Source organism: Notamacropus eugenii, chromosome 1 (assembly GCF_028372415.1).
Source record: "Notamacropus eugenii isolate mMacEug1 chromosome 1, mMacEug1.pri_v2, whole genome shotgun sequence".
In the NCBI taxonomy this organism is placed as follows: domain Eukaryota; kingdom Metazoa; phylum Chordata; class Mammalia; order Diprotodontia; family Macropodidae; genus Notamacropus; species Notamacropus eugenii.
Genome location: NC_092872.1, coordinates 388,266,853 through 388,293,218, shown reverse-complemented (window position 1 = coordinate 388,293,218; position 26,366 = coordinate 388,266,853). Strand labels below are relative to the sequence as shown.

The following is a 26,366-nucleotide window of genomic DNA, read 5'->3' as shown; positions in this document are numbered from 1 at the left end:
TGGACAGGTAACTTAATTTCTGTCTGCCTCGGTTTCCTGTAAAATGGTAATAATAGAACCTACCTCCCAATGTTGTGAGGATAAAGTGACAATATTTGGAAAGCTCTTTGCAAGTCTTTAAGTGCTATATAAGTATTTACTATTATTAACTGTATGTGTTATTATAACAATACATTTTAAAAGTGAGTTGTCTGTTGTTTAGCATATATTTTTCTCCATTGTGTGTATGTATGTATATGTGTGTATCTATCTATCTATTTATCTATCTATCTATCTATATCTGGAGAGATACAGAGAGAGAAAGACAGAGGGAGAGAGAGAGAGACAGACAGAGAGAGAGAGACAGAGAGACAGAGAGACAGACAGAGACAGACAGACAGAGAGAGAGAGAGAGAGAGAGAGAGAGAGAGACAGAGAGACAGAGAGAGGGAGTTAGAATTCTGATCTTTGATTTCATTGCTCTAGAGAGATTTCAGTCAGAAAACTCTCTTTACTCATGCAGAAAGGCATCTACCTACAAATTATAGTTTTAGAGAGTTTCTTGGGGGTACTAAGGGATTAGGTGACTGGTCTAGGATCATAGGGCTAGTATATGTCTTCTAGCCTCCTTTTCATTACACCATGTTGCTTCTCTATATCCATATAGCACTTTACACGTAATTTTACATATTGTTTGATTGGTGCACCAATCCTATAGAATAAGCGTCATATATGTATATTTTTGTATATATACATTATATATATATAATTCCCATTTTTGTCATATTGATGGATCTGGAATTTAATTTTGTGAGCTGTGCCTCCAACAGTATAGTTCATAACCCATCTACACCTTTTCATTTTTTATTATTCTTGTCCATGATCCATAAGTCCTCCACTTCAGGTCAACCTGATGTTTAGGAGTGCCTTCTTCTAGGTTTCTTGATGGATATCTACTACATGGATATCAAAGGAGCACATAGGCTGTCCACCCATCATCTCATTCTCATGATATGACTGGTCTGTCCTCTCAGTACATGACCAGCTCACTTCCTTTTCTAGTTGGACATCTCTAATATCTTTTATGGCCCTATACAGGAACAAGTTTTCTTTGATAATATGCTATAAACTATTTATACCTGCCATGTTTCTCTGTTGCCCTAGGGGCCACAACTTTCCATGTGAGGATACTAAATTTCAGGGAAGTTAAGTGATTTTTCCATTATCATATGACTTAGGAAGTAGCAGAGCTGGGTTTAAACTCAAGTTTTCTAATTCTTTTCTCTACACCATAGTTGCTTTTTCTCAGTGGATTTTCAGAGGGCTTTGCTACCTGGCAGTTTGTCCCAATTCCCTGGTCCTTTGTTTCCATAGTAAGATCCTGGGAAAGGGACTCTCAATATTTTGAGTATGTTTTAATGATAAACAAATGTACAGAATGGCAAAATGGATTCTGGGCTTAGGAAAAAAATCTAGTGATGCCCCGAGGCTAGGGTATACAGCAAAATGCTCCTATATTCACTATCAAATGGTAATGTTAAAAAAAGGATCTTACTCAAACCGCTGTGAGATGGGATGTGGCAAAAGACCAAGGGACTTTAAAAATATTCTTCATAATTATGAAATCTTTTTTTAAAAATCAGGGCTGTTAACTGATCTAATCTCTTTACATTCTGGTTTGGTTTTTGGTCTTTCCTTTTTTCTCTTTGGCCTCTCTTGTGTTTTAGTTCCTTTAGCTTGGTTTTTTCCCCTACTCTCTTTAGTCTTCTATGATTCTTTCCTATTCTTCCCTTGTTTTCTTCCATTCTGTGATATCAATTCCTCCTTTTCCCTTCTCTCCTTAGTCTTTTTTATACTTTTCATTTTAAATCAAGGTATCCCAAACACATTTCATATGCCCTTCTTCCTATAGTAAACAAAGGTACCATTTCTCATTTCCATTGAGACCTTACCTGATTAAATCAGGTTTGGAGAGAATGAACTACCATACTGCGCAATGGATAAAGTCTCTAGTACAGTACTCTTTGCATAAATGAAAATCACTAAATATCTGTTGAATGAATGAGTAGAGACTCCCATTCAGAATATGCTAAGTCTAAACAATCCAGAAGGTCACTAGGGAGGATAAACATTGAGCCATCTACTATCTCACTTGCTGTTGAAGCAGAGGAAAGAATAATTACAGAATCCAAGAGAATCGCTGAGACCATTCAGTTCCCATAACTGAACGAGAAGACCTTCTATAACATAACAAAAAATGTCATCTAACCTTTGCTTGGGAGAAAAAAAAATATTGGGTGTTTCCCTAGCAATTTGGGCTCTCCAGGGAAGGAGAAAGGCTTCTAGATTTTTTTGTTCTGTTGCCTTTGCAAAATGAAGAGGAGAGGGAGCACTCAAAACAAGGGGAAGCTAGAGCTAGGGTAGAAGACTTTTCTTTCTAGAAGTTAGATTCTATCACCAAATTCTTGAGTTGATAATGTAGGTAGGCATAAATAAGTAAATAAGTAAGCATTGCTTGTTCTGTAGTGGGAAAATCACAAATCAAGTTTGTAGCAGAGGTTTTTGTTTTTTACATCCTTTGGTTTGTTCTACCCCTCTCTTTAAGATATATTTGAGCTCCATTTCATGCAGATGATGTAGAACTCAGCACAGACTACAAACTGTGCAGTCTATAATCTGCTCTGCTGTAATCTCCTTGAAGGCAGGGACCATGCCTTAGTGGTCTTTATGGGGATAATAATGACCCCTGTGGCAGCGGTGTATTTCAAGGATTAAATGACATAAAGTAAAGGGCTTTGTAAACATTAAAGAGTGATGTGCATGTCAACTGTTATTGGTTTATATCAGTCTGTGTGGATTGGGCACCATGGTAAATTTAACTTATAAATGTAATTCTTAAATGGTCCATTTTCCAAAGAGCATTCCTCACAAATAATATTTTAAAATCCTTTGGCACATGGCAAGATCTTAGTTTTTAAAGAATACAAACCTCAGAGTCAGAGTTTGAGTGGAGTCCGGGTAGAGGGAGTTTACATTTCACAGACTTGCTTTATATATGACCTGATAGAGGGGCATCAGTTTTAGGGTAAATCATATCATGATATGAGTGGCCATGAATGTTCTCAGAAAATTTAAAACAGTATTCAAACTTGAATGCTAAAAGCAGCTGGCTTGGGGAGTTTATAGCCTTTCTCTGCTGCTCTCCTCTCACCTGTAGAAATTCTGACTGTAATGAAGGTAGCCTCTAAGCAAGCCTTTACTTTAGGATTTGGGAATCATTTTATTTGAAGGAAACTTTCCCCATAAAGAGAATAGAGATGACTGGATTTGGGATTACAAGTTTGTTCTTATTCAGTTGTGTCTGACTCTTTCTGACCCCATTTGCGATTTTCTTGGCAGATACTAGAGTGGTTGGCAATTTCTTTCTCCAGCTCATTTTACAGATGAAGAAACTGTGGCAAACAGGGTTATGTGACCTTGCCAGGGTCACACAGCTAGTAAATGTCTGAGGCTGGATTTGAACTCAAGCTGAGTCTTTCTGATTCCAAGTCCATTACTCTATCCATTGCACCACCGAGGTACCTAGGGTCAGAAGACCTGAGTTCAAATGTCAGTTTTACTACTTATTACTACGTAAGCTTGAGCTGTAGTCAATAGAGTGTTGGACCCAGAGTCAGGAAGACCTGAGTTTGAATCCAGCCTCAGACTCTTACTATGTGACCCTTGGCAAGTCATTTAACCTCTGCTGCCTCAGTTTCCTCATTGCTAAAATGGGTAAACTAATGACACCTATTTCCCAGGGTTGTTTTGAGGATCAGTGAGATATTTGTAAAGTGCTTCAGAAACCTTGAAGTGCTATATATGCCAGCTGTCATTGTCATCATCAATCATCATCATCAACATCTTGGGCCTCAGTTTCCTTATCTGTAAAATGAGGGGATTTGTTTAAATGGTCATAATGGTCCTTTTTAGCCCCAATCCTATTGTCCTATAATCATGAGAGAGGAAAAAAATTGTACCTCTGTCATTATTTCTGCTTCCTACAAAATGAAATCCCATTGATCTTTCTATAATTCTGAACCTTTTTTACACTGGATCCAAGTGGCAATTGTATACATTATATGTAACCTATGAAAGACAAAAGGGAGGATAAAGAGCATTGGCACTGGAGTGAGAACCTCCAGAATATAATTCTGGTCCTGACACTTAGGCTTTATGTGACCCTGAGTGAGTTAGTCCTCACTCAGGATCTCAGTTTCTTTTTTTGTAAAACTGTAGGGATTGCCTCAATGATTTCTCTGGCCTCCTCTAGTTCTAACATTCCATGATCTGCCCCTATGTAGGTTAGTGAATGGGACAGCAGTTATTAGGTCTGTAATTCACGGCATGGGGAGGATCCCCTACTCCACCCCACCCCCACCTCATGGTTCCTACCCAGCTGTGCTTGAAGAAGTTAAACATAATCATTAACCCATAGGTGACCCAAATAGAATTTTCTGTCACAAAGATCGGTTGAGTTCCAGGTATGGCTTCATGGTAATTCTACCATATGTAACCCAGCAATTTGAACCTTCTGTCTGCCTAATGATAATTTTACAATGTAATGGTTGTACTAAATCCTTTCACTTTTGCTCTATAGCCGCTGTTGTGACAAGAAAAGCTGTGGCAACCGAAATGAGACTCCCTCAGATCCAGTGATAATTGACAGGTAGGGGCCACTATTCTTTCCTTGAATTCTTATTCCTCATTATAATGAAACACCTGCCCTGTGTCACTAACGGGCAAGGGTTATGGATGTATATGGATGAAATTTGGTTGTTGATAGTGAATTAAGCCGAGCTGTGACTGCAGTTCCCATGAAGGCCATATGGAATGTTATTTGGAGGGAGACCTGTTCCTTGGAGGGCTCTGGTTTTGTGTCTGATTCATACTCTGAAAGAAATATTTTTTCTCCCCTGACTTTCTGTGGTTCAATCTTCATGCTGTGCCAGGAAGCTTCAGAAATAAAATAATAATAGTTTGTGATTTATGAAATGTGGTTGGGTACTTATAAATATTTAACTTTTATTTGAAAAATGTTTGAATCATTATCACTTTTAGCTACAGTAGTTCTGTTGGAAGAAATCCATCTACATTTTAAGGTTTTTATTTATGCATAAAAGCAGTTAAAAGAGATCTGTGAACTAAGATTTTCTACTATTATTCTCCTGGTTTGATTGCTACTTTTACTGGATTGTGAGTTGATTAATTCATCCTGCTTGTCTTAATTATTGTTTTTTTAAACAGATCCATATTACTAATCTGACATGACCAAGTAAATCGTGGTAGAACAATAAATCTGTTTTAGTTGTATATTGCCGTTTCAAGTCACTGTGCTTACACATTATGCAAAGTTGCGTTCCAAATATTCATTTTACATTTTAATTATTGAAATTCATTGTATGGAAACATATATGATAAACCATTTGTTATGTAGCATTAGTCTTTGTGAGTTAAATGGCCTGGAAGGTTTATAGATTCTGTCGGTTGTCAGCTAGGAAGAGGAATGCCTTCCACCAATCCACAAAAAGAACCTTGTAAGAGAGTGACTCCCTTCCTCCTATAGGGAAGTATAAGGGCTGATCAAGAAATCTTTTCAGGGTGTTGGCAAATTTTTTTAAAAGATGAATGCATCAGTTTTATATGGTTCAAATCTCCTTTGCTCGACTGTCCATTTTTTGGTGAGCAATAAAAAAAGCACCCAGACTTCATTAACACCTAAGTTGTGTGATCAATAGCTCATCTTTTCCCTTATTGGGGCTGAAAGTCAAAGCAAATGTTCATTGTCAAATGTATGCCTTTAGGCTGCAAGAAAAAGAGTATTATTAAACAGAGATCTTTAGCCTATAAAATAATTTAATATTCAGACCTCCAAAATGCATTTTCATTCTCTGTAAGATGTCGTGGAAGTTATGTGTGAGTGCTATTAACCTGACCACACCACACAGAGAATTAAAAAGTCATGTCTATTTACATGTAGGTATATGCTTCGCACTTTTTCTACAAAAATGTATAAATCTTTGAGATAGGCAAAGTATGATTATAATACACACACACACACACACACACACACACACACACACACGCATGCACCCCAATCCATTGTACAGGCAGTTCAGCTCACTCAATTGGTGCTTTGTAGCTTGGTAATCAATATAGATATTGTGTTAGCTTTTTTAAAACAACATTTTTTATATAAAAACAGAATAATTCTGATAAAAGAATAAGTTCACATGTTAGGCAAAGCCTTGAAATCACCAACATCCTGTTATGCACACAGTTCGGTTTAGATGATAAAATAAACCTTACCTCGCCACCCGCAATGAAACATTTTTTGCTTGTGAATGGGTTAAGCTTTTAAGTTCTTCATTCGGTTTTAAATTGTGACTCTGATATAGAAGGTTGATATGACTGTGGTTTGAATAACATTTGATTTTGACCTGTTCCTGTGGGTTGCAATGGCATAAGAAACTTGACTCAGCAGTGCCATAATTAGCCCAGCCTGTGTTTTTGAAACAGGATTGTGTTACCTGGACTGCATTAGTACGGCTTCTATTGTTGCCGCCTTGCATCTGTCCCAGTAGGGTACTTAAAACCTTTTCTTGGCTGGGGTAGTTCAAACAATTTAGGCAAAATAAGTATGCACTTTATACTGTTGGTGGCTTTAGGACTATTACTCATGACATTTATCCTTTTCATTTTTTTCCTCTTTGGTTTGGAAAGTAGGAAATCGTGTGTAGGCAGTGTCTGTCTCTCAAAAGGAGCGCTTTTTAAAACAGCTGAAGCACTAGAATATCTGCACAAGTCCTAACATATGTTTATTTGCCTGCTGTTATCACTTGTGCATGTGAACCATCTTTTTAAGCTACGATGCCAATTGATATGCAAAACCCCATTTAGCTATTTTTATTTGCATATGAGTTTTCAGAATTTATTTGTTCTTTGGACTGCCAGAGCTTTAAAAAGCCCTAGTCCTGTCTGTGCTGACATGTGAAACTTCCATTTTTTAACAAGAAGAGGAGAGTATAAGAGCAACAAAGAACTTATACAAGGAAGGGCTAAATAGAAAAGATTTTTCAATTCCATAAAATTGCTGTGAAGGAAAAATATGATGGCAACCGTGTTTGAATTTCATAGTTTCCAATTTGATTCCATATTACGGATTGCATAATATCTGTGTTACGTGCTTAGAGTTTGATCTGCTTTCAGATTTATGCATGCGAATCCCAGCATATTGTGTAAAATAGGCCACGAGGCCTGCATACATCAGCAATAGTAACTGTTTCTACAAGACATACAACAGTGTACGATTATGGAATTGGGAGTATGATCAATTGTTGGGTTGGGATTTAGCATAGTTTTCATACACAGTCCACATTTGGACACCAATAATTTTCAGTCCCCTCTTCTTGCCCTTCAGATTTTGGAAGAACATTTCTATTTTTATCACTCGAAAGACTTTTAGCTGTGGTTATTCAAGAAAACTATTTACAGGGTAGTTAGCCTTGTGACCAGACAAAGCTATCCTATGGCGTATAATAAGCTATTTTGTGACTTAAACTTAACTGTCCTTATTTGTTGCTAGTAATTTGAGGATAGCAATTAGCTAGATGTAGCTCATCAAAATAAGTGGAATTAAAAAAAATAACATTAGCTGCTACAAGATCTGACCTAGGAAATAGGCTCCCACTTTGTGCTCTAATGTGACTGAACCCAGAGCGGTGAGAAAAAGGGACCTCAACAGTTTTGATACAATTACAGGAATTTGTTTTGTGCTCCCTGAAGGTTGTAATTGTTATAGATGTTTCAAAATATCTAGATTTTGGAGATTATCTCGTCATGGCTGTGGTTAAATGTGTTAGTCTGAATAGTTGATGACCAGGAGCTAATGACACCATTACAGTTGAGATAATTGGTTGTATGGTAATTATTGTTAAATTTTCAAAAAAATATATTTCCTATTATTAAATTAAGTTCAAGATTGATTTAACATTCACACAGTAACTGGTATTTGAATTTAAAAGGTTTGCAATAAAATTCTTGTTCAGAAATTGAATAAATTGTAGTTTTATTACCACATTGAATATCCTTGTGTCCTAACCTTTTTCCTTAGAGTTATCTTAGTTCAATAAATAAAACCTCATTAGACTATTCCCATTTCAACGAGTTTATTAAATTTTGCAGGAGTAATTAGCATAAGCTGTGCTAATTTTTCTGGAAGACTAATGAGAGAGGTTCTTAATTAGGTTTGCTTTGTAAGAATCAGAAAAGATGATAATGACAAAAGTCACATAGGGTGGAATGAAATAGGAGCCCAATTTTATAATTTTTATAAATCTGTGAAGGAAGCTTTCATTTCTTCTTACATGGAAAACTTTTTTAAAAAACTTATTATTTTTCTTCAGTTTGGGATTCAATTACAGACAATTTTGGTAAAGGTTGGGTTTGATTTATTTATTCAGATCTATGTAATATCAGTGTTTGGTTGTTAAAAAATCAGAATGATGTTCTTTTAAAGTATAGATAGATTTGGTAAATCATATAATTCCTTCTCAGACTGCTTCTTTCTCATGTGAATTCTGTCCCCATCCTGTTCAACTACAATATAGTTGAATTAAAAAGGAATTGCTTGCTTATTTCAAATTCCTCATTATATATACATGAAATAATAACTTTTATACCCATAAAGATTTTAGATTTGCTGATTATAATTCACTTGGGTTGAATATAATGACTTCTTCCTATTTGTGTCTTTCTAACTTTTAAGAAACATTTTCTTGGTAGTTCATTTTTGGCACTCATAGCGTCTTACCTTTGATATGGCCTTACCTGACATTTGACCTAAAGTAACCCACACAGATTTTTGTCGTCTGAAGAACAGACATCGTTGGGTGGAATCCTTGTGTCTTAGCATTCAACTAAATCATTTTTCTTTCTCAATTTGGGCTTTCTAGATGCCAAGAATTTCGTAAACTTGCTGAGATTCTCAAATACTTTGCGTATTCATCTTAGTTTCCTTTACATGTTGATTATTTGGTAGATTATATGACTATTGTTAGAGATAATCAATTAAGGAAACATTGAGTAGTTTGGCTTGATTATTTCAAAGTGAAAGTCACCTCATTCTGCTCTGTTGAGAAAGAAGAAAACTAAACTGAAAATAGTTTTACAAATTAATGACTAGATTCATATACTTTGCATTTCCAAATGCTGTAGCAAGTTTTTGCGTCAAAAGCTATTAGAAATCCTCAGAATGTTATGTGAGTATAGGCAGACTTTTTGGCCACATGAAGTTTTTTTTTGGTAGAATGTATCCTTATACTTGTAATGAGAAATGGGAAGAATATGGAAAGCATTAGGCTTTGGATATGCTTTCACTGTGGAAAGGAATAGTTTTCCAAATGTGTGAAAGCATCTGGGATACTTTTAACACAAATGGTGGTGGTATTGGCTAATTTTTTCACCTATAATCACAGATAAGTTCTAGAATGCAGTTTATTCATTTATTTTCTATTTAAGATAAATTTCCTCAAACAACATGAAAATCAATGCTACTTTCATGAAGGTGGTGGCTAAATAATCAGTTTCTATCCCATCCTGTGGCTTTGTTTCATTATCTTTCATCTAAGAAATTATTTTGGGGGGGTCTAGTTTTAAGTAAGGGTGAATTATTAAACTTAATTGACTTTCGTGTCATTCATAATGGAAGCATGTAGGTGTCAGAAACAGGTATAACTGGAGCTGTAAAGATATCTCAGATTAAAATTTCCCAAAGCGCTAATAAGCCATTTATACTAACTGATTTCCTAACCTTTAGTGCTCTGTGAAAGTGTGCAAGGTGATATATACTTACAAAGTTAGCCACAGGCTAGATGACTGGTGTTCTCCTTGTTATTTTGAGATATTCGCATTTTTAAAAAGATAAAAGTCTTGTCTGGACCACTGCTACTGAATATGGATTCGTTATTGTTTAGTAACCTTTCTACATAGAAACATTTGCTTTCTCAGTGCGAATTCTTACGTGATTGTGAGTGCTGGGATTTATGTGAAATTGTATCATTCTAAAAATCCATCAAATATTAGAAAATATTCTGAGAATGCAAAAGGCTTGTACATTGGTGCTCAGTGACTGTGATGATATTAATACAATAAGCAAGTAAGTCTGAATTTTATTTGCCTACCAGCTTTTCCCCAATCTACAAGTGGGATACATTAAAACGTATTTCAAATATGCTGACATTATATCATAATGCAAAGTACTTTGACATGGCATAATACTAATGTGGACACTCCATAATGAATAACAGTAGTTTTCCTGTAAAGGAATTATTGGTAACAACTTCCAAGAAATGTATTTAACTCAGCTTCAGAGAAATAGCAGTTGTGTATATATGATGTAGCATTTCAGATCTTGCTATGAGTTCTCATTTTCTAACCCCATCATCACTTTTCTCTTATAACAGTTCTGGAAAAGTACAGAAAGTCAGTACAAAGTCTCCTGTGTGTCATATTAGCAACTTTTTGCAGTCAGTTTGTGATCAGAATATATTACTGCATCAAAAATGTTTGCTTTTTTCTAAAGGAAGTTACCTAAAATGAGAAGACAAAATTCCCAGAACCACATCTCTAAATCTTTCTAAACTACGATTACCCCCATGTACCAACACTCTACAAACCTCTCAAATAAGACCCAATAAAATGGGAATAAATAGTTTTAAAATCCTTTTTTTGAAATCTCACATAGAAAATAAATTCTTTTAAAATTCACATGTGATATGAAATCGGTCACATGCAAATTTTTTTCTTCCCATGTTACACTCTGTGTAACCATATACTACACTGGACAATATGAAATTGACCTAAATGCTCCTGTTGCAGTTGGTGAAATATGGTGAACAGTACAGTTTTGTCTCTGGTTGCTCGGTGCCTCAAAAGGTGCAGGCAGATGAAGATAAATCTCTTGAACAAACTATTTCTCCAGTTACAAGCCTTTGTCCAGAAGCAAATAAAGGTTTTAGAGTTACAGTATCTATTGTAATAGAATTTTAATTGTGCTAACCCAGTGAAACGGTGAAGCTAAAGATATTTGTATTTTTTTTTTGATGGGGGGAAAGGAATCGGTGGAATTGGAGAGAGAATACAGCTGCATATGCTCCAGGATGCTGGGTTTTCCTCTCTGTCAAATATAAAATCAGGAGTTTACAGATACAGGCTTAATAAACTATCGTTGAGGGGGGAAGTGTCCCTGTTGTTGAATCTATGCCATACAGGAGAGGAGTCTTCTGGGTGCTTTACGACTTTTTTTCTTTTGGAAGTCGAAGTGCCTAGTTTTAGCTCCAGAAAAGAGAAAAATAACAAAAATGAAAAGAATCAGGACCCCAAAGTCCACTATATTGACTTACCCAAACAGGCTGGCAAATCACAAAGCTTCCTGTGACATATCTAGCCCGGAGATGTGACTATACCATGTGGCTAACTGTTTGAGTCATACTAGTTTTGTAATAGAATATAAAAGTAATGGTGTTAGCTAACACATCTTTAATAAGATATTGGCCACTGCCCTGCCATATGCTACAGAGCAGGCTCTCGCTCTGTGGGGCTTTTGATTTCTCTCAATAAGATTATTTCAAATACTCTAATCCTGAATCATTGACATGAATACAAAAGCCTAGTGACATCTAATAGATGCCTCTTAGCTTTGCTTTTCCTCTTGTTCCTCTCCTTTTTCTTCTCTTTTTACCTGACAAAAAGCTTACAGACACTTGGGCTCTGTCTCTCAGTAGCAGCATGGGGGGCTCCTCATGAAATATAAAGAAGGAAAAAGGACTGACACAGGGCTGATAAGCTACAGAGTAAAGGACCATAGATTAAAAGTAAATGCCAGTAAATCCTACCCAGTACACTCACTTGTTCTTTTATTGTTTTTTTTAACACTTTCAGCGCCACTGAAGGGAGGGGGGGAGGGAGAGAGAGAGAGAGAGTAGAGGCAACTCCAAACTCATGTATTGTGATTAGGAAAGACATCAAACACTACATAATATTTTATAGCCTTGACAAGGCTCTCAAATTTTAATTTGTGTTAAAGTTTTTTTAAGTTATTGTCCAGAAACACCTTTTAAAATATGCCCTGTGCCATCCTCCCTCCTCTTAAAAAAAATTTGTTGGAAACTTTTTTATTCAAGTGAATTGTTTAATTGACTGAATATCTAGAGTAGTTTTTCATCTTTTGGGAAAAGCCTTTTCTCTACAGGCTGACAGATTTTTGCCACTCTTTACTGTAGAGGAAAATTTCTTTTAAAAATGATTCATTGAAAAATAATCAAAATGAAAGCTCAGGGTGATTGTAAGAAATTAGTCTCTTGATTCTTTGACTGTTAGCATGTGAAAGTTATGACTTCAAGGCCCCAGTGAGCTCACCCCAGGCCAGACTTTTTAGTCTGTCACAAACAACCCCCCCTCCCAACTTAAACTGTGAAAAGATGATCCTGGAAACAGCTTGCTGTACAGTTGAATGCCTTCACTAAAGGTTATTCTTTCTTTTTCTTTTTTTAAAAGTCCAAAGTAATCATGATTTGACTAATGTCTTTTACTCCGCAGAATATCAGAAAATACAGTCACTTTCATTCATGTTTCTATTTAAATTTCAGGTCCTCCCCCATTTCTACTTTACTTCCAACTAGTTTGGGGTTTAGTCTATTAGTAATTTTCAGGAATGTATTGTTTCATTTACAGTTTTTGGTGCACATAACCTCACTATTGGCTGATATCCCAGAAGGAATCTTATTCAAACTTCTGTACCTGATTCAAATATGGTAAAAAAAATTTCATAGAAGTGGGGAAAAGAATGATATAGTTTAGGTTCATTAGAAACTCCTTTACTTTAGAAAACGAAGAGATGGTTGGGAGTTAAAAGAGCTGTCTTAGGAGCTACTAAGTCTAGTGGTAAGAGAAGAAAAATTTGTTTGGTGTATTCTGCCTTTCTTTATACAACTTTGCTGATATTCCCTAATTCTTATTTTAGAATAATTTGAAAAAACTATTTCCTTGTGCTTGTGGCAGTGATTATGGGAGAATATTTTTTGAGATTCTGAGATATATTGATTAAAATTAGAATCTGGATTCTAGTTTATGAGCTTCTTTAAAACAAACAAAAAGAAATGTATACCTGCAATAGTATCTTGTATTTGGATATTGTGAGGTAGCATGGGTAAGGATAGAAGGCTGGCCTTGTAATAGGAACATTTTACTATAGTGAAAAGAGCCCTGGATATGGAGTTAAAGGAGCCAGGTTTAAATTCCAGCTCTGCTGCTTAATAACTGTGTGACCTAGGCAAGTCATTTACCCTTTATGGGCCTTAGTTTCCCCTTCTGTAAAGTGAAGGGGGATGAATGAGGTGACATTTAGAATCTTTTATCCTGCCTCTATACTGTACTGGCTCTGTGACAACGGGCAATTAAGCTATTGACTTCAGCGGCCCAGACAACTCTCGAAGACTACAAATCATAGCGTTAGTTGCCCATAGAATTGGAGGGAGTTTCCACACAGGGACTTCCCTATAGTAACACCCACTCTCCACCCCTACCTGCCACTTTCCTCAATTTTTTTGAAGAGTGTTTTGATTTGTTTTCCATAGCAATATTGTGAATTAGGCAGGGCAGATATCACTCTTTTGTAGAAGCAGATCCTTCATAGGTGATAGGGTAGTAGCAGAGTCAGGATTAGAACTTGGGTCCCTAGTCCCTCATCCTGTGATTTTTATTGCTATATTATGTTGCCTCCTGTATCCTGTGGAGTCATGCTTTTTCATGCATTGTTGCTTTCCTGACTAATTCTTAAGTTGATATTTTGTTTAGCCTTTGGTGTTTTTTTTTAAATTTAGTATTTCTTCTATAAATTTATTTGAATTCAAGCAGGTGTTGGAGGAAATGTTGAGTTTGTATTGTTTACTCGCTGGGCTAAGTCATTGGGACATCTGTGCATCTTAACATGAAGAATATGGTTATGCAAAGGGAGAGTTTGTTCTACTTATAACACTATTTGTTCTTATGACTCCTGCCTCAGTTTCCTTATCTGTAAAATGAGAGATTACAACAATCATAATCTTCTGTCTATCATGACTCCATCTGTCTCACTCCTCTTAAATATGTTCCTTTTCCTTGTGATCCCAGTTCTCCTAGTCATCCTCCCCCTTCCTAGTGTTTTTTTCTTTCACTGTCTTGACAAGTTAAACAGAGTTTAGGTTCTTACCCCCTCATCCTAGCACTGTTCACATTACACCTCACACCTTGCCAATCCTCAAGTCCAGTCGCTGCCCAGTCTATACCCTGCCTTCTTTGTCCTACTCCTGTGTTGCTGAATGTTGCTGGAGGAAGGCAGTTTGGGCCCTTACAAATTCGTATTACTTAATCTTGATGGGGCCCTCACTACTGCACAGTAAATTTTTTTGGTTCACCTCTGAGGGACTGTTACATTCTCTAAAGACTGTCACTAACTCTTTCTCTTCTCTCCCCAAGTCTCCAATACAGTCTCCAGCTCCCAGCAGGTATAGGCCATACGTTGGGAGCATCCTTGTTTCCCCCTTTCTTTGTATTTTAACACTTCGTCATCAAGCTTCAGCATATCACCTGCCCTTTATTCCCTGGTATAGCTATGCTACAAAACTCATCCCTCTACAAATGTCCTTCACCTCATCCTCACTATCTTTAGTTTACCCAGTTTTGCTTTTCTATTCTTTTTCTATGAGTTTTCAGCCTTGCTCCTATTCATTCTCTCTCCCCACTCATTTCTGCCCTTCATTTCTTCTTCATTAGCTCTCAGTTCTACTCCCTTCTAAGGCCAACAAACATGCTTAAGATTTCCCCCATCCTCAAACAACCTTCTTTTGACTATGCTTGCAGTCTAAGGTGATTGTCCTTTCTTTCGACTCCCCTTTCACTGCTAAGCTTCTAGAAAGAATTGTTTGTACTTGCTTCTTCCACTTCCTTACCACCCACTCAGTCTTCAGTTCTTTGAGGTTTGACTCCTGATACCACCATTTCATTCAACTACTTGTTGAAATCCTTTCTTAATGGATAAATCTGCTTGTCTTTTCTCAGTCCTCATCTTTCTTGACTTTTCTGCAAGTTTCAATGTCCTTTTCTCCTGGACATTTTCTCCTCCTTTGTTGTTGTTGTGTATGTTTTTGTGTGTGACATAGTTCTCTCTGTATGCATATTTCTCCTTTTTCTTTGCTAGATTAACATCTAGCTTCCCTGTCGTCTTATTCATCCTTTTCTTTTCTCTCTATATTTTCCCTTGATGATCTAATTTGCTCAAATCTCCATGCAGTTGACCCTCAAATCACTATGTCCAGTCCCATTTCTTTCTTAGAACTCAGTTCTGTATCTCCAACTGCCTGCCATATAACTCTCCTACTGAATATCATGACAGCTCAAACCTCAAACTCAACAAGTCCAAAAAAAGACCTCATCTCCCCCTAAAGTTATCCTTTCCCCACACTTGCTTTTCTTTATTCATGGCACTTTCATCCTTCCAATCAGTCAATAAAGCACCTAGCATGTATTAAATGCCTACTCTGCTCTCTCAAGTACTGGACTTGGTTACCTCAGAATTATTACTCAGAATGATCTCTCCACCTTTATATCAAATCAGTCGCGAAGTTCTGTCCATTTTGCCTCTATTTTTCACATGGTATGCCCTTCTTTCCACTCATACCATCTCCCTAGTCCAGTCCTCACCCTCTGGTAAGGATGACTGATAATGAAGGTTGTCTCTGCTACCAGTACCAGAATGGTACCACAATCTTCACGTAACTGCCAGAAAATTCTTATAAGATGCAGGTATGTGTCGTTATGTTACTCTCCTTCTCAGAGATCTTGAATGGCTCTCTGTTGCCTGTAGGATAAAATGTGAATCCCTAAGCCTGAGTTTTTAGGCCTTCTGCCATCTGGTTACACCCTCTCTCTCCAGCCTTATTTCACTTACCTTCCACAGCCTTCCCTCGCTGAAAGCAGGGTCAAGTGTAAGTCATGTCATTATTTCTCTGATGGCATGGTCTTTGACAACGAAGGAAGAACACACTTACCATCCCATTCACCTGTTCTCCATTCTGGCCAAAGTGGAAATATTTCTGCAACCATTCTGAACTGGTCATGACATTTCCAACCTCTGTACATGTACATGTTTGGAATACATGCCATCTTTGATTTTTCACAGTTTTTATCTTTCTTCAAGGCTCAGTTTAAGTTCTCTCTCTTTCATGAAGTCTTCCCTGAATCCTTCAACTAGTAGTTTCTCTCCATCCTCTCACAAAGTCCTCTAGCATTTGTATGATCTCTCTTTCTCTCTCTATTTGCTATTATATTGTTCATATAGTATTCCTCTAGCAAAATGTGAGCTTCCTGAAATCAAGACCCTTCCCCTCACCCCCCTTGTCATTTTGTTCCCAACACATAATAGGAATTTAACTGATATTTTCAGAATTGAATTTGTTGTCATTGAATGACAAACATTTACTAGGTGTCTGCTGTGTTCAGGGCGGTGGGGCTTATACAATATTTCATGAGGATTTAGTCCATGCCTTTTTAGCATGGAGCTTAGATTCCAAGAATAGTGCTTGCACTACCCACCTTACATGGTAGTTGTGGGGAAAATGCTTTTCAAATTTTAAAGCATTTCTACAAATGAAAGCTATTATTATTTTCTGGGCCTTAGTTTCCTGATCTATGGAATGAATTGTTACTAAGGTAATTTCTAACTTGAAATTTCTATTGATTCTTTTTTACTACATTACTGAGTAAACTGAGGCAAAAGATGTCTTATTATGGCAAGGACTCAATATAGGAAGTTTGCTGCAATTTTGTTAATTATGTTTTTCAGGTGTTGAGATGGTTTTTATCACAACCACTCAGTAAATAAATGTGAAAAGACACCATTCTTTGATAAATAGAAACCATTTTGTAGGAAATGATAAAGCATTGAATTTATTACACTTTAAAATGGCAATCCCTATATGATTATAGTGAAGATCTTTTCATTACTTAGCTAGTTAATTGATCAAGTAAATCATGGTGCAGACATGTAAGTGAAAATCTCTGTTGTTGACATTCTCATCTACACTTTCAAACACAGATTCTATTACTAACTAATATTGCTATTACCCACAGTGATATGACTTAAAAAATACCCTCAGCCATGGCACTTGTGAAGATATAGGAGAATTTTGGGAATGCCTTGGTTTTGCCATGGCAACACCGTTATCTCCCATTATTCTGTCAAATGTGAAACAACTTTCAGACTAGCACATATCAAAGCAAGCTTTGTTTTACCCAATCTGCAAGAGTCTTAAGAACTCAGTATTTTACCTCTCCCAAGCAGGTATTATATTGATGTGCAGCTTTGGTGATGGAAGGGTTAATGAATTGCCACCTCCTCCCAGAAATCCCATCATGTGCCTGGTTGACTCTGAAAGAAGGGGCTTGAAGTTGCCTACAGGGCATCCCTTTTCCCAGCTTTTTCTTAGGCCACCTGGGCAGATGAGATCCTCACTAGCATGTCCCTAGGATACAAAATCCAATCAGGCACTGCCTCTTCTGGTATTAGTGACCTGCTTGCTTGGAAAAGGAGGAGAAACAGAGGGGAGCTAATATTTGATAGGCTACATCTTCTGGCTTTAGGGGCTCCTGTATCTGCATGAGGAAGGAAGTTCTTCCTTCGTTTCTGAGATAAGGTGTCATTCATGAGAGTCATGTGCTGAACTAATCAGGTTAATTGAGAGCCACTGAATAGTCCTCATTGAACTGATCTCTTCTGTTAAATGCAGATAGCACAGACTGGCAGATTTCACATCTTGTAGTTTCTTTCCACATAGCACATGAAATCTGCAAGCCAGCATGGAACTTAGTTGAACAGAATGTCATTAGTGCTATTTGAAGCATGGGTTTTTCTTGTGTAATAAACAGCATAGCATTTTTTTAAAAAGTTTTTTTCTCTCTAAGACTAATGCATTTAAGTATATGACTCATATGACTTATTCTTCAGTGGTTTTTTTTTTTTTTTGATGTTAAAGTAAATTTAGCATGCTAGTTCTGCTGGGAAAATTTGTTTAAGAATTCAAAGGCATGGTGACTATTTTATTTGTGATTGCTGCTTAATTTTTTATGTCTTGGTCTAGTGTATCATCAGAGACAAGATGCTTTTCCAATTGTTATGTATCAACATCCAGATGCTACTAAGTTGTTTGCCCCTCAGTAATTTTATTTCTGACCTCAGTTTGCCATTTTGGAAAACAAGAAATGTTTCTTTTCTTGGAGAAGAAAAGTGTAGGTTAAACTTAATTCAGTGAAGCCAGGAAGTTGCTCCTCTCCTTTCTCCAAATCAAACTGATTTGTTATACTTCAATTTAAACACTATCCTTGTCTATTTTCCCCCTCCCAATTCCCCTTTCCTTGGAAGTTTTGGGAATGACTTTAATTATCTCTGCAATCACATTCTCATTGCTGCCCCTGTGAAAGTGGGTAGTCATGGATTGCTAGGATTATTTTCTTTAGCACTTGGGGATAGAGAAACCGGTTGTTTCAAAATGAGAACCAGCTGGCTTCTCAAAGCTGTCATTTAATGGGGAGCCACTTTTATACACAAAGCCTTAGCCTAGGTTAGTCATTAAGTCAAACCCCAAATCAGCAGTGTTTGGTCTATCACCCTTTATTATATGCTGAGCTAGGGGTGATTTTGTGGATGTAACAGAAATTGCATCTTTAGTTTTGCTATGTGACTAAGCTCCAGCTTTAGGAGGTAGCTGTAATAAACTAAGTACACCATTCCCCTCTCAGTATGACATTTTATTGACTTGCATTCTCCAAATTCAGAAAATAAAATTAAACCCACACCAGCATAATGTTATATTTGACATGGACATTAGATAGCTTAAAGGTATCCATCTATATGCCTATAAGTAAGATCCTGGTCAGATTCATAGAACCAGTGAGAAGTCAGAGATAATTTCTATTATCAAACATCTTTTATGATATGCCATAAAATAAAGACAAGGATGATATGGCGTATTTCACACACATATCTCTATATATTTGCTTATTTTCAAACTTGTAGAAATTAGTTTATTGTCATACCCTGTTAATCTTGAGTATTTTCAAATTCAATCTGAAATGGGAAGCATACCTTCATTCAGTAGCTGAGTATGTGAAAATATATGAAATACTTTGGGGGCATTATATCACTATACTATAAGGCAAAGAAAAGAAGCTCCAAAGACATATAAACCTATGACAGATGGGAAATAGTTGTTTGGAAGATTTGGTTTTAGAATCTAGGTTGTACTTATTTTTTAAAAAGATAATTAATTGTTAAAATTCAATATTAAATGGGTGTTTATCATATGTAAAACCAATTTTTGAGAAGGTAGGATGATAGGAGTTTGTACTGGGATTAAAAAAATCTTATTGTCCATATGTGAATGTTTGTTTTGCTTTGCTTAACTAATATAAAATACCTTGATAAAAGCATGGAACAGAACATGTTTTTTATATCAATATTAATATTCTACCAACTACACCAAAATTATCTTTAAAATAAACATTACAAAATTAAAATCTACTATTGCAAGTACTCTAATTACTATTAAACCAAGACAGCCCATCATAAAAGTATATATATTTGTATATGTACATGTACACACGTACATACATACACCATATGTGGGCCTATCTTTTTTCTTTTTCATGTGTTTTTATATTTTCATGTTGAAACATTGTTGGACATTATTATATCCAACCATGTTTTGGTTTATGAACTACTTTTAATGTGGTCTTTTTACATATTGCTTCTAATTCTACTACTGTGCATATGTGTACATATATGTATATCTCTTAAGGTTTCTTTTTATTTATTAAAAACAAATAACAGTTATATTTCTAGTCACTCAAATTTGGACTGAATTTTACTTCCTGTTTCAAAGGTCAAGGCAAGCTGACCTCAACAGCAGTGTGGAGACTGCTGAATTATTCATATCATTGACTTTGTGTCAGCTTCCACATTTGTGGAGAGGGATGTTTTATTCATTTATCTCATTTAGGGTTCTTCTCTGCACCTGTTTCTACCATTAAGTACCCTGTAATTTGCATTTGATGCTAATTTAGTTTCATATCAGCCTGGTCCCCCCTTGTTAATTTAATTTTCTAAGACCCTTTTCATTACAGTAGAAATGTTTTCCTCTTTAAAGCAAACATCTATACAAGTAATTGTATAAACTGCCTTTTAAATAATATCTTTTAGAAGATTCCATCGTTTAATTCCTTAATTCCTATAATTAGCCATGGTTTGATTAATGTTTCAAAGGGTTAAATTAAAATGCAGAGTTACTCAAATGCAGACTTGAATAATTCTTTACCCACAACAGCTTTTGCATTCTTGTGTTTATTCTTATAATTCTCTGAACAGTATGTCTTAACAGCAGTAATTTTCTTTATTTAGTGATTTGTTTGGTTTGCTAATAGCTATTGTTTTTTCAAATCACCAGGTTCTCAATATTATTTGTGAAATGTTAGTTTTTTTCTCCAAATAACTGATAGATAATAAGAGACTTAAAAAAAGTCCTTTCTAAAAATAATTTGAGATACTAAAATATCAATCCAGAATTTAAAAGTGTCACTGTTCTGGAAATTCTATGAAAGTCTTGTATAATATTGCTCATGAAACAATGGCTTGGAGTATTTTTAACTTTTGGCTGGTGAGGAGTTTAGACGCCATTTATAAGGAAATTTCCAGCTTTGAAGTTTCAAGGTATTTTAGTCATGTACATCCTTCCTAATTCTTATATCTTGGTGGCTTGAACAGGTCAGCTATTGGAGAGCTTGCTTTCTCCCTAATCATCAGAGTTCTAGAAAGTTTCCATTGTATTGGCTTCCGTATGGCTAAGTCTTGCGTCTTCCCCGCTCCCTGTAGTCTAGAAATAAAGGTTTGGTTAGTTGGAAAGCTCTGTGGAAAGTTGGAGCTTGTATTGGCAGCATAGGACACTTTGGAAATGAGGCAGTGGTGTAGCAGCAGAAGAGTAACCCTAAAACCATTTCTAGCACTTCCCCTCAAGTTTTATAGAAGTCAGACCCCACCCCACTCGAGATGGGGAGCTTTTGCTCTGTCCCATCCTTTTCAAAATGTTGGAGGTAGGTGTTTGATAAAGTTGTATTCCTTCCCTATACCTGTTCTGCTGAGGGGATTTTTAAACATAGGATGACTACTAAGTTTAAGAATTTCATTTACAGACCACATCAAATCTAATAGGGAACAAAAATTTAAAAAAAATTCTAAACTTGAGCTTCCTTCCATTGCACTCAGTCCATTTCTCTAGGACAAGGGTGGGGAACCTGTGACCAGAGGTCATATGTGGCACTTGAGGACCTAAAGGGTCCTTTACCAAATGTATTCAAAGGACCATACTTGAGGACCTAGAGGACCATATATGACCTTGAGGCTGTAGGTTCCCCCACCCCTGGTCTAGGGTCCACAAATGATAGAATGATTTGAATTTCCAATAGGGCCAATTTCCAAATTTAGTGGCAATGCCCTGGAGTTTGGATATTGCCTCCCCTGCAGCTTGAGTAGGAAATTACTCTTGAAAACTGCCACAAAGCAATCTTTAAATATAGAGTAGGCTGTTCTCTGCTTGGCATAGTGATGGATTGAGTAACTTTTGAGAGTATCCTAGTTGTATCTGGGTTTTTTTTAGAAGGGGGATACCTGCCAGCCCCTGTCTGCCCATAAGAGTATAAACTCCTTGAGAATGTAGGCTAAGGCAGTAATGTCAAACTCAAATAGAAATGGAACCCTGGCTGCATATTAACTTAGAAAACCATGAATTAACATTATCTGTGTTGTGTTGTATTTTTAAATTTGCTTCGTTAAACATTTTTCAATTCCATTTTAATCTGGTTCTGTGTTTGTGATCCTAGTAACTATAATAGTGCATTTCATATGGTAGAGACATAAAAAATGTTAACTGTATCAAATTAAGTTTTCTTTAGCCCTGAAATTCACCTATGTAGCCTGCTTGTGGTCACATATGGCAGAACTGGGATTAGAAATCAGGTCTTCTGAAAGATTATTGGATTTTGAATTAATGAGTACTATGGAAAAATAGTCTAACCCTTTCATTTTATAGATGAGGAAATTAAGATTTACAATCATTGTATGACTATCCCCATTTTAGAAATGAGAAAACTGAAGGTAATATGGTGGTTGTATGTAGACTGGTAATGGAAAGCTATATCTAGCTTTTATCTTGTCATTGTTTTACTGCTTTACCTATTGTTAGATGAAATTTGTTGAGGATTGGTGTCAAAGTCATCCATTGGCTCTGGAGTCAAAAGACCTGGGTTCAAATTCAATCTGTCACATTTAATTACCCGTGTGACCTTGGGCTTCAGTTTCCTCTTCTGTAAAATGAGGGAGTTGGATTTGATGGTCTCTAAGATGCCTTCCAGTCCTAGATCTGTAATCCTTCTTCACTTGTGCTCTGCTATCAACCTCTGAGTAATCTAGAATCCATAGGAGAAGCAGTTCTATGCTATGCTTTATTTCTGAGATAGATTAATGAAATCCTAGTCTAGTGCCTCATTGTGCAGTGGATGTGCTATGTCGACAGAGCCTAATCTCTGGAGAGTCCTACCTTATTCTAAAAGCTCTGAATAGAGACCTGCCAATGGACTCCCTGTCTTCTGAGTGCCAGCCTAGCTCAGGTCACCTTCAGGGTGATGGACTGTTCAATCACTAATTTACAAAGACCATTTACTAAGGTTTAGAGGAATTGTGATGTGTGGTTGTCTTGTCTGTTCACATCTGCACCAAGAAAATCATAGAATCTCAATGGAAATACAATTTAACCATAACTAGTTAATGTCCAGTATTAGAAAGGCTATCTTATAATTTGTTTTCATCTAGGCTTGTGATTTCATCAGTATAGACAGCTCCTTGGAGATCAAATTCCTTCTACTGTTGCAGACCAGAAACTATTCTTCAAGAGAGTTGTCAGGAACACTGAGAGGTCAAGCACCTTGAGTAGAGTCACACATCCACTCTGTGTCAGAGACAAGACTTGGACTCAGGGCTTTTCTGACATTGGGGTTGGTTCTTTATGTCCTTTAATTCAGTGATTCTCTATTTAATAAAGATCTCATGGTGTAAAGGATAAGAGTCTGAGCTTTGAATGTACTAATAACATTATTGTTTTTGAGTTGTTTCAGTCATGTCCAACTCTTTGTGACCCCATTTTGGGGTTTTCTTGGCAAACATACTGCTGTTGTTTGCCATTTCCTTCTCTGGCTCATTTTATTGATGAGGAAGCTGAAGTAAACAGGGTTAAGTGATTTGCCCAGGGTCACACAGCTAAGAAATGTCTGAAGCTGGATTTGAACTCAGGAAGATGAGTTTTTCTGACTGCAGGCAGGCCACTTTGTCTACTGTGCCACCTAGCTGCCCATGTCTGCTTTAGTTTCCTCAGCTGTAAAATGGGGAAAATAATAGCATCTTCCTCCCCAGATTCTTGTGAGGATCAAGAGATAATATTTATAAAGTGTTTAGCACAGTGCTTGGCACATAGCAGTTAATAAATGCTTGTTCTGTTTCTGTTTCATCTTCTTCCTTGCCCCCCCCCACTCTGAAATCCAATTAAAACATAAGAAAATTCATCTCTTGATACTTTTGATTACCTAATTGTACCTTTTTTGATTGACCTGGTAAATTAAATTGTACATACCTGAAGGGGATGCTTTAATTTTATAGATATTATTAGACATCTCTTTTTGCTACCATTAGAAATGCTCTGGCTAATTTAGGATACTAGCCCATTACCAAACATTTGCTATAATATATCATATTAACATAAATGACAGCCTTGTGGATAGATTTAACAGTCCATAATATTCTTAAGCAACCTCCACACTACCTTTCAATTTTTTTCACCTCAAGTGATTCTACTAAACATATAATAGAACACATAAAATTAACTTATATCTATTGTTTCTGATCTATTTTAAGTGGTGTTTGGCTCCTTGAAAGGTTAACTATATATCACTGTATATCACAAGGCTAATTGATTCACTTTGGTAAGGTATGGATAGAAGAACTAAAAAATTGTGTGGATTTGTAAAATATATAAAACCTATTTTGTATGGACAAACATGAATATCCAAAGGAGATACTAAGGTTCCCCAAAGTCAACCAAGGATACCGCTCTCAATATGCCAAAGGACTCTAACTGAATTCCTAGGCATGGGTTAATTCTTCTAGGTTCACCTTCCAGATTGGTCAGGGTAGATCTTGGGCAGTATATATATACATATATATGTATATATATATAGCCACACACACACACGAATGCACACACTATATCTATCTACATTATATGTATATACATATATATATGTACACATATATGTATACATCCATGACAACTTGCCTGTAATAAGGAAATGATAGATTTTTGTTGGTTATCTCTCAATATAGTATCTTTATGCTTTAAAAAGCTTATGTTTCGGAAGACCAAACAGTTCAGGATATGGTTAGTTGGAACTTATGAAATGATATTGTTTGTGTGGTGGTAAGTGGCATCTCGGAAGCAAACCCTTCATGAAAATAGAATCATAGAATCTGAGATTCAAAGGATCTGAGGGGAGACATGGTACTTTTTTTTTTTTTATAGAAAGAAGAAATTGGAAGATGAAGCATTGATGGAGTGGAAAGATAACAGATTTTTTTTCTCTACTTGAAATTCCTTCTGCATATACCCATATACAGACTCTCACTGTACCATTAATTTTTTTTCTAATTCTTGAAGAGGTAAAATGTGGGTTCAGAGCTAGTAACTTTGTGAGGGTTCCAGGTGCAGAACTGGAATTCTTAGGATTTCCTGTTTTTAGTTGTTTCCCTCCATTTTTTATTTTATGTCCAATAAACCTTTAAGCTGATTTGAGTGCTGAGACAAGTCAAACCAACTAGCTAGCTAATATATAAGACATTAATTCTATAGTAATGCCCTGTAAATACCAAATGAAATAGGACTAACCATTAAAAAAATCCATACGCCCATGGAATTTTAATTTAAGTTTATATTAGCAATAATGACCTTTGTTCAGGGAATTCCATGACGATTAATGACCAACAAGAGGTCACTGGCCCCATGTTACTTTGTGCCAGCAGTTTCTCCCAATGCAAAATAGAACTGGCCATTTATCCCAAGAAAATGCTCTGAGCAAAGGTCCTTATCCTTCGAATGCCTAATTAGAATTTAAACTCAGTTTTTATGGTGTGTGTTTGGAGTTCTAATATAGTGGTTCATACTTACAGTGTATTAAGGAATTTATTCTCACCATGCTACACATTCATAATTTTAATTAAGTATAGTTTCTGGAATGGAGCAGATAATTATTTTCTTTTTTTCGTGGAGTATATGTGTACATTATATATCTGCTTATATATTTCCATCCTTCCATACAGTATGTATGTGTGTGTATGCATACAAACCTTCATTCCCATATATAGTTCTTTGTGCATGATAGACTTATGGTAAAACCCTCAGCACAGGGTAAACAGAATAAATAAAAGCTGGATTTTAAGGAATCTGTAGATAAGTTCATTTCTGAAAGAGCTTCTGTATTCACGTTAGTCTATCAGTCTTACTTGTATGAAGGCGACAAATACACAAGTATAGAAAATAAAGGACAGAGGCAAAGTTAAATTAGGGATTTCTTGAGGGGTGGGGGACTTGGGAATGGTGGGGGATGATTGGAATTTACACGCTCTATTTAAAAACAAAAGTTTCCATTTTCTGAGTCGTGATGTTTAGTTTATTGGTTTAGGCAAATTTCCATCCTTTCTTGGCATAATCAGTACTTTTATTGGTCATGGCTCCCCAGGGCTTCTCTTGAACATAGTCAGAAAGGCCCGGGACTTTTTAAAAATGGAAGGAAAACTTCCTGGTCTGCATAATTTGACCAAGACAGCTGTGCACTTGGTTGTCTTATTTAAATTAAAACCACAAAAAAGATGTACAGGGCCTTAGTGACATGAGACTGGGGCCAGAAACATGTCATAATTCCTAAACCTGTCTTGGGTTATTGCCAAGTGTCAGAAGTCCTCCTCATTGTCTTCTCAATTCCTGAAGACAATAAAAAAAGAAAGAAAAGAAAAAAAGAGAAATTAAAAAGGAAAAGAAATCCTACTCTCCCAAACCCTCCTCCTTCCTTCTCCCAGTCCAAAGAGCCATAGCGTAAAATATCTCAGAGTTAGAGAGGTATGTATTTCTCTATTTCTTTTGGGGATGGCCAAACAATCAGGAATT

General features: G+C 36.3%; 1 protein-coding gene across 9 annotated transcripts in view; it reads left to right on the top strand.

Annotated features, from left to right (window-relative positions):
* EBF1 (EBF transcription factor 1) overlaps positions 1 to 26,366 on the top strand; it is a 449,651-nt gene that overhangs the window by 21,163 nt on the left and 402,122 nt on the right. For all 9 annotated transcript variants that reach the window (XM_072630865.1, XM_072630864.1, XM_072630862.1 and 6 more), the window contains exon 6: positions 4,619 to 4,687. In XM_072630865.1, coding sequence (XP_072486966.1) covers positions 4,619 to 4,687 — 69 coding nt within the window. The remainder of the gene's footprint in view (positions 1 to 4,618; positions 4,688 to 26,366) is intronic.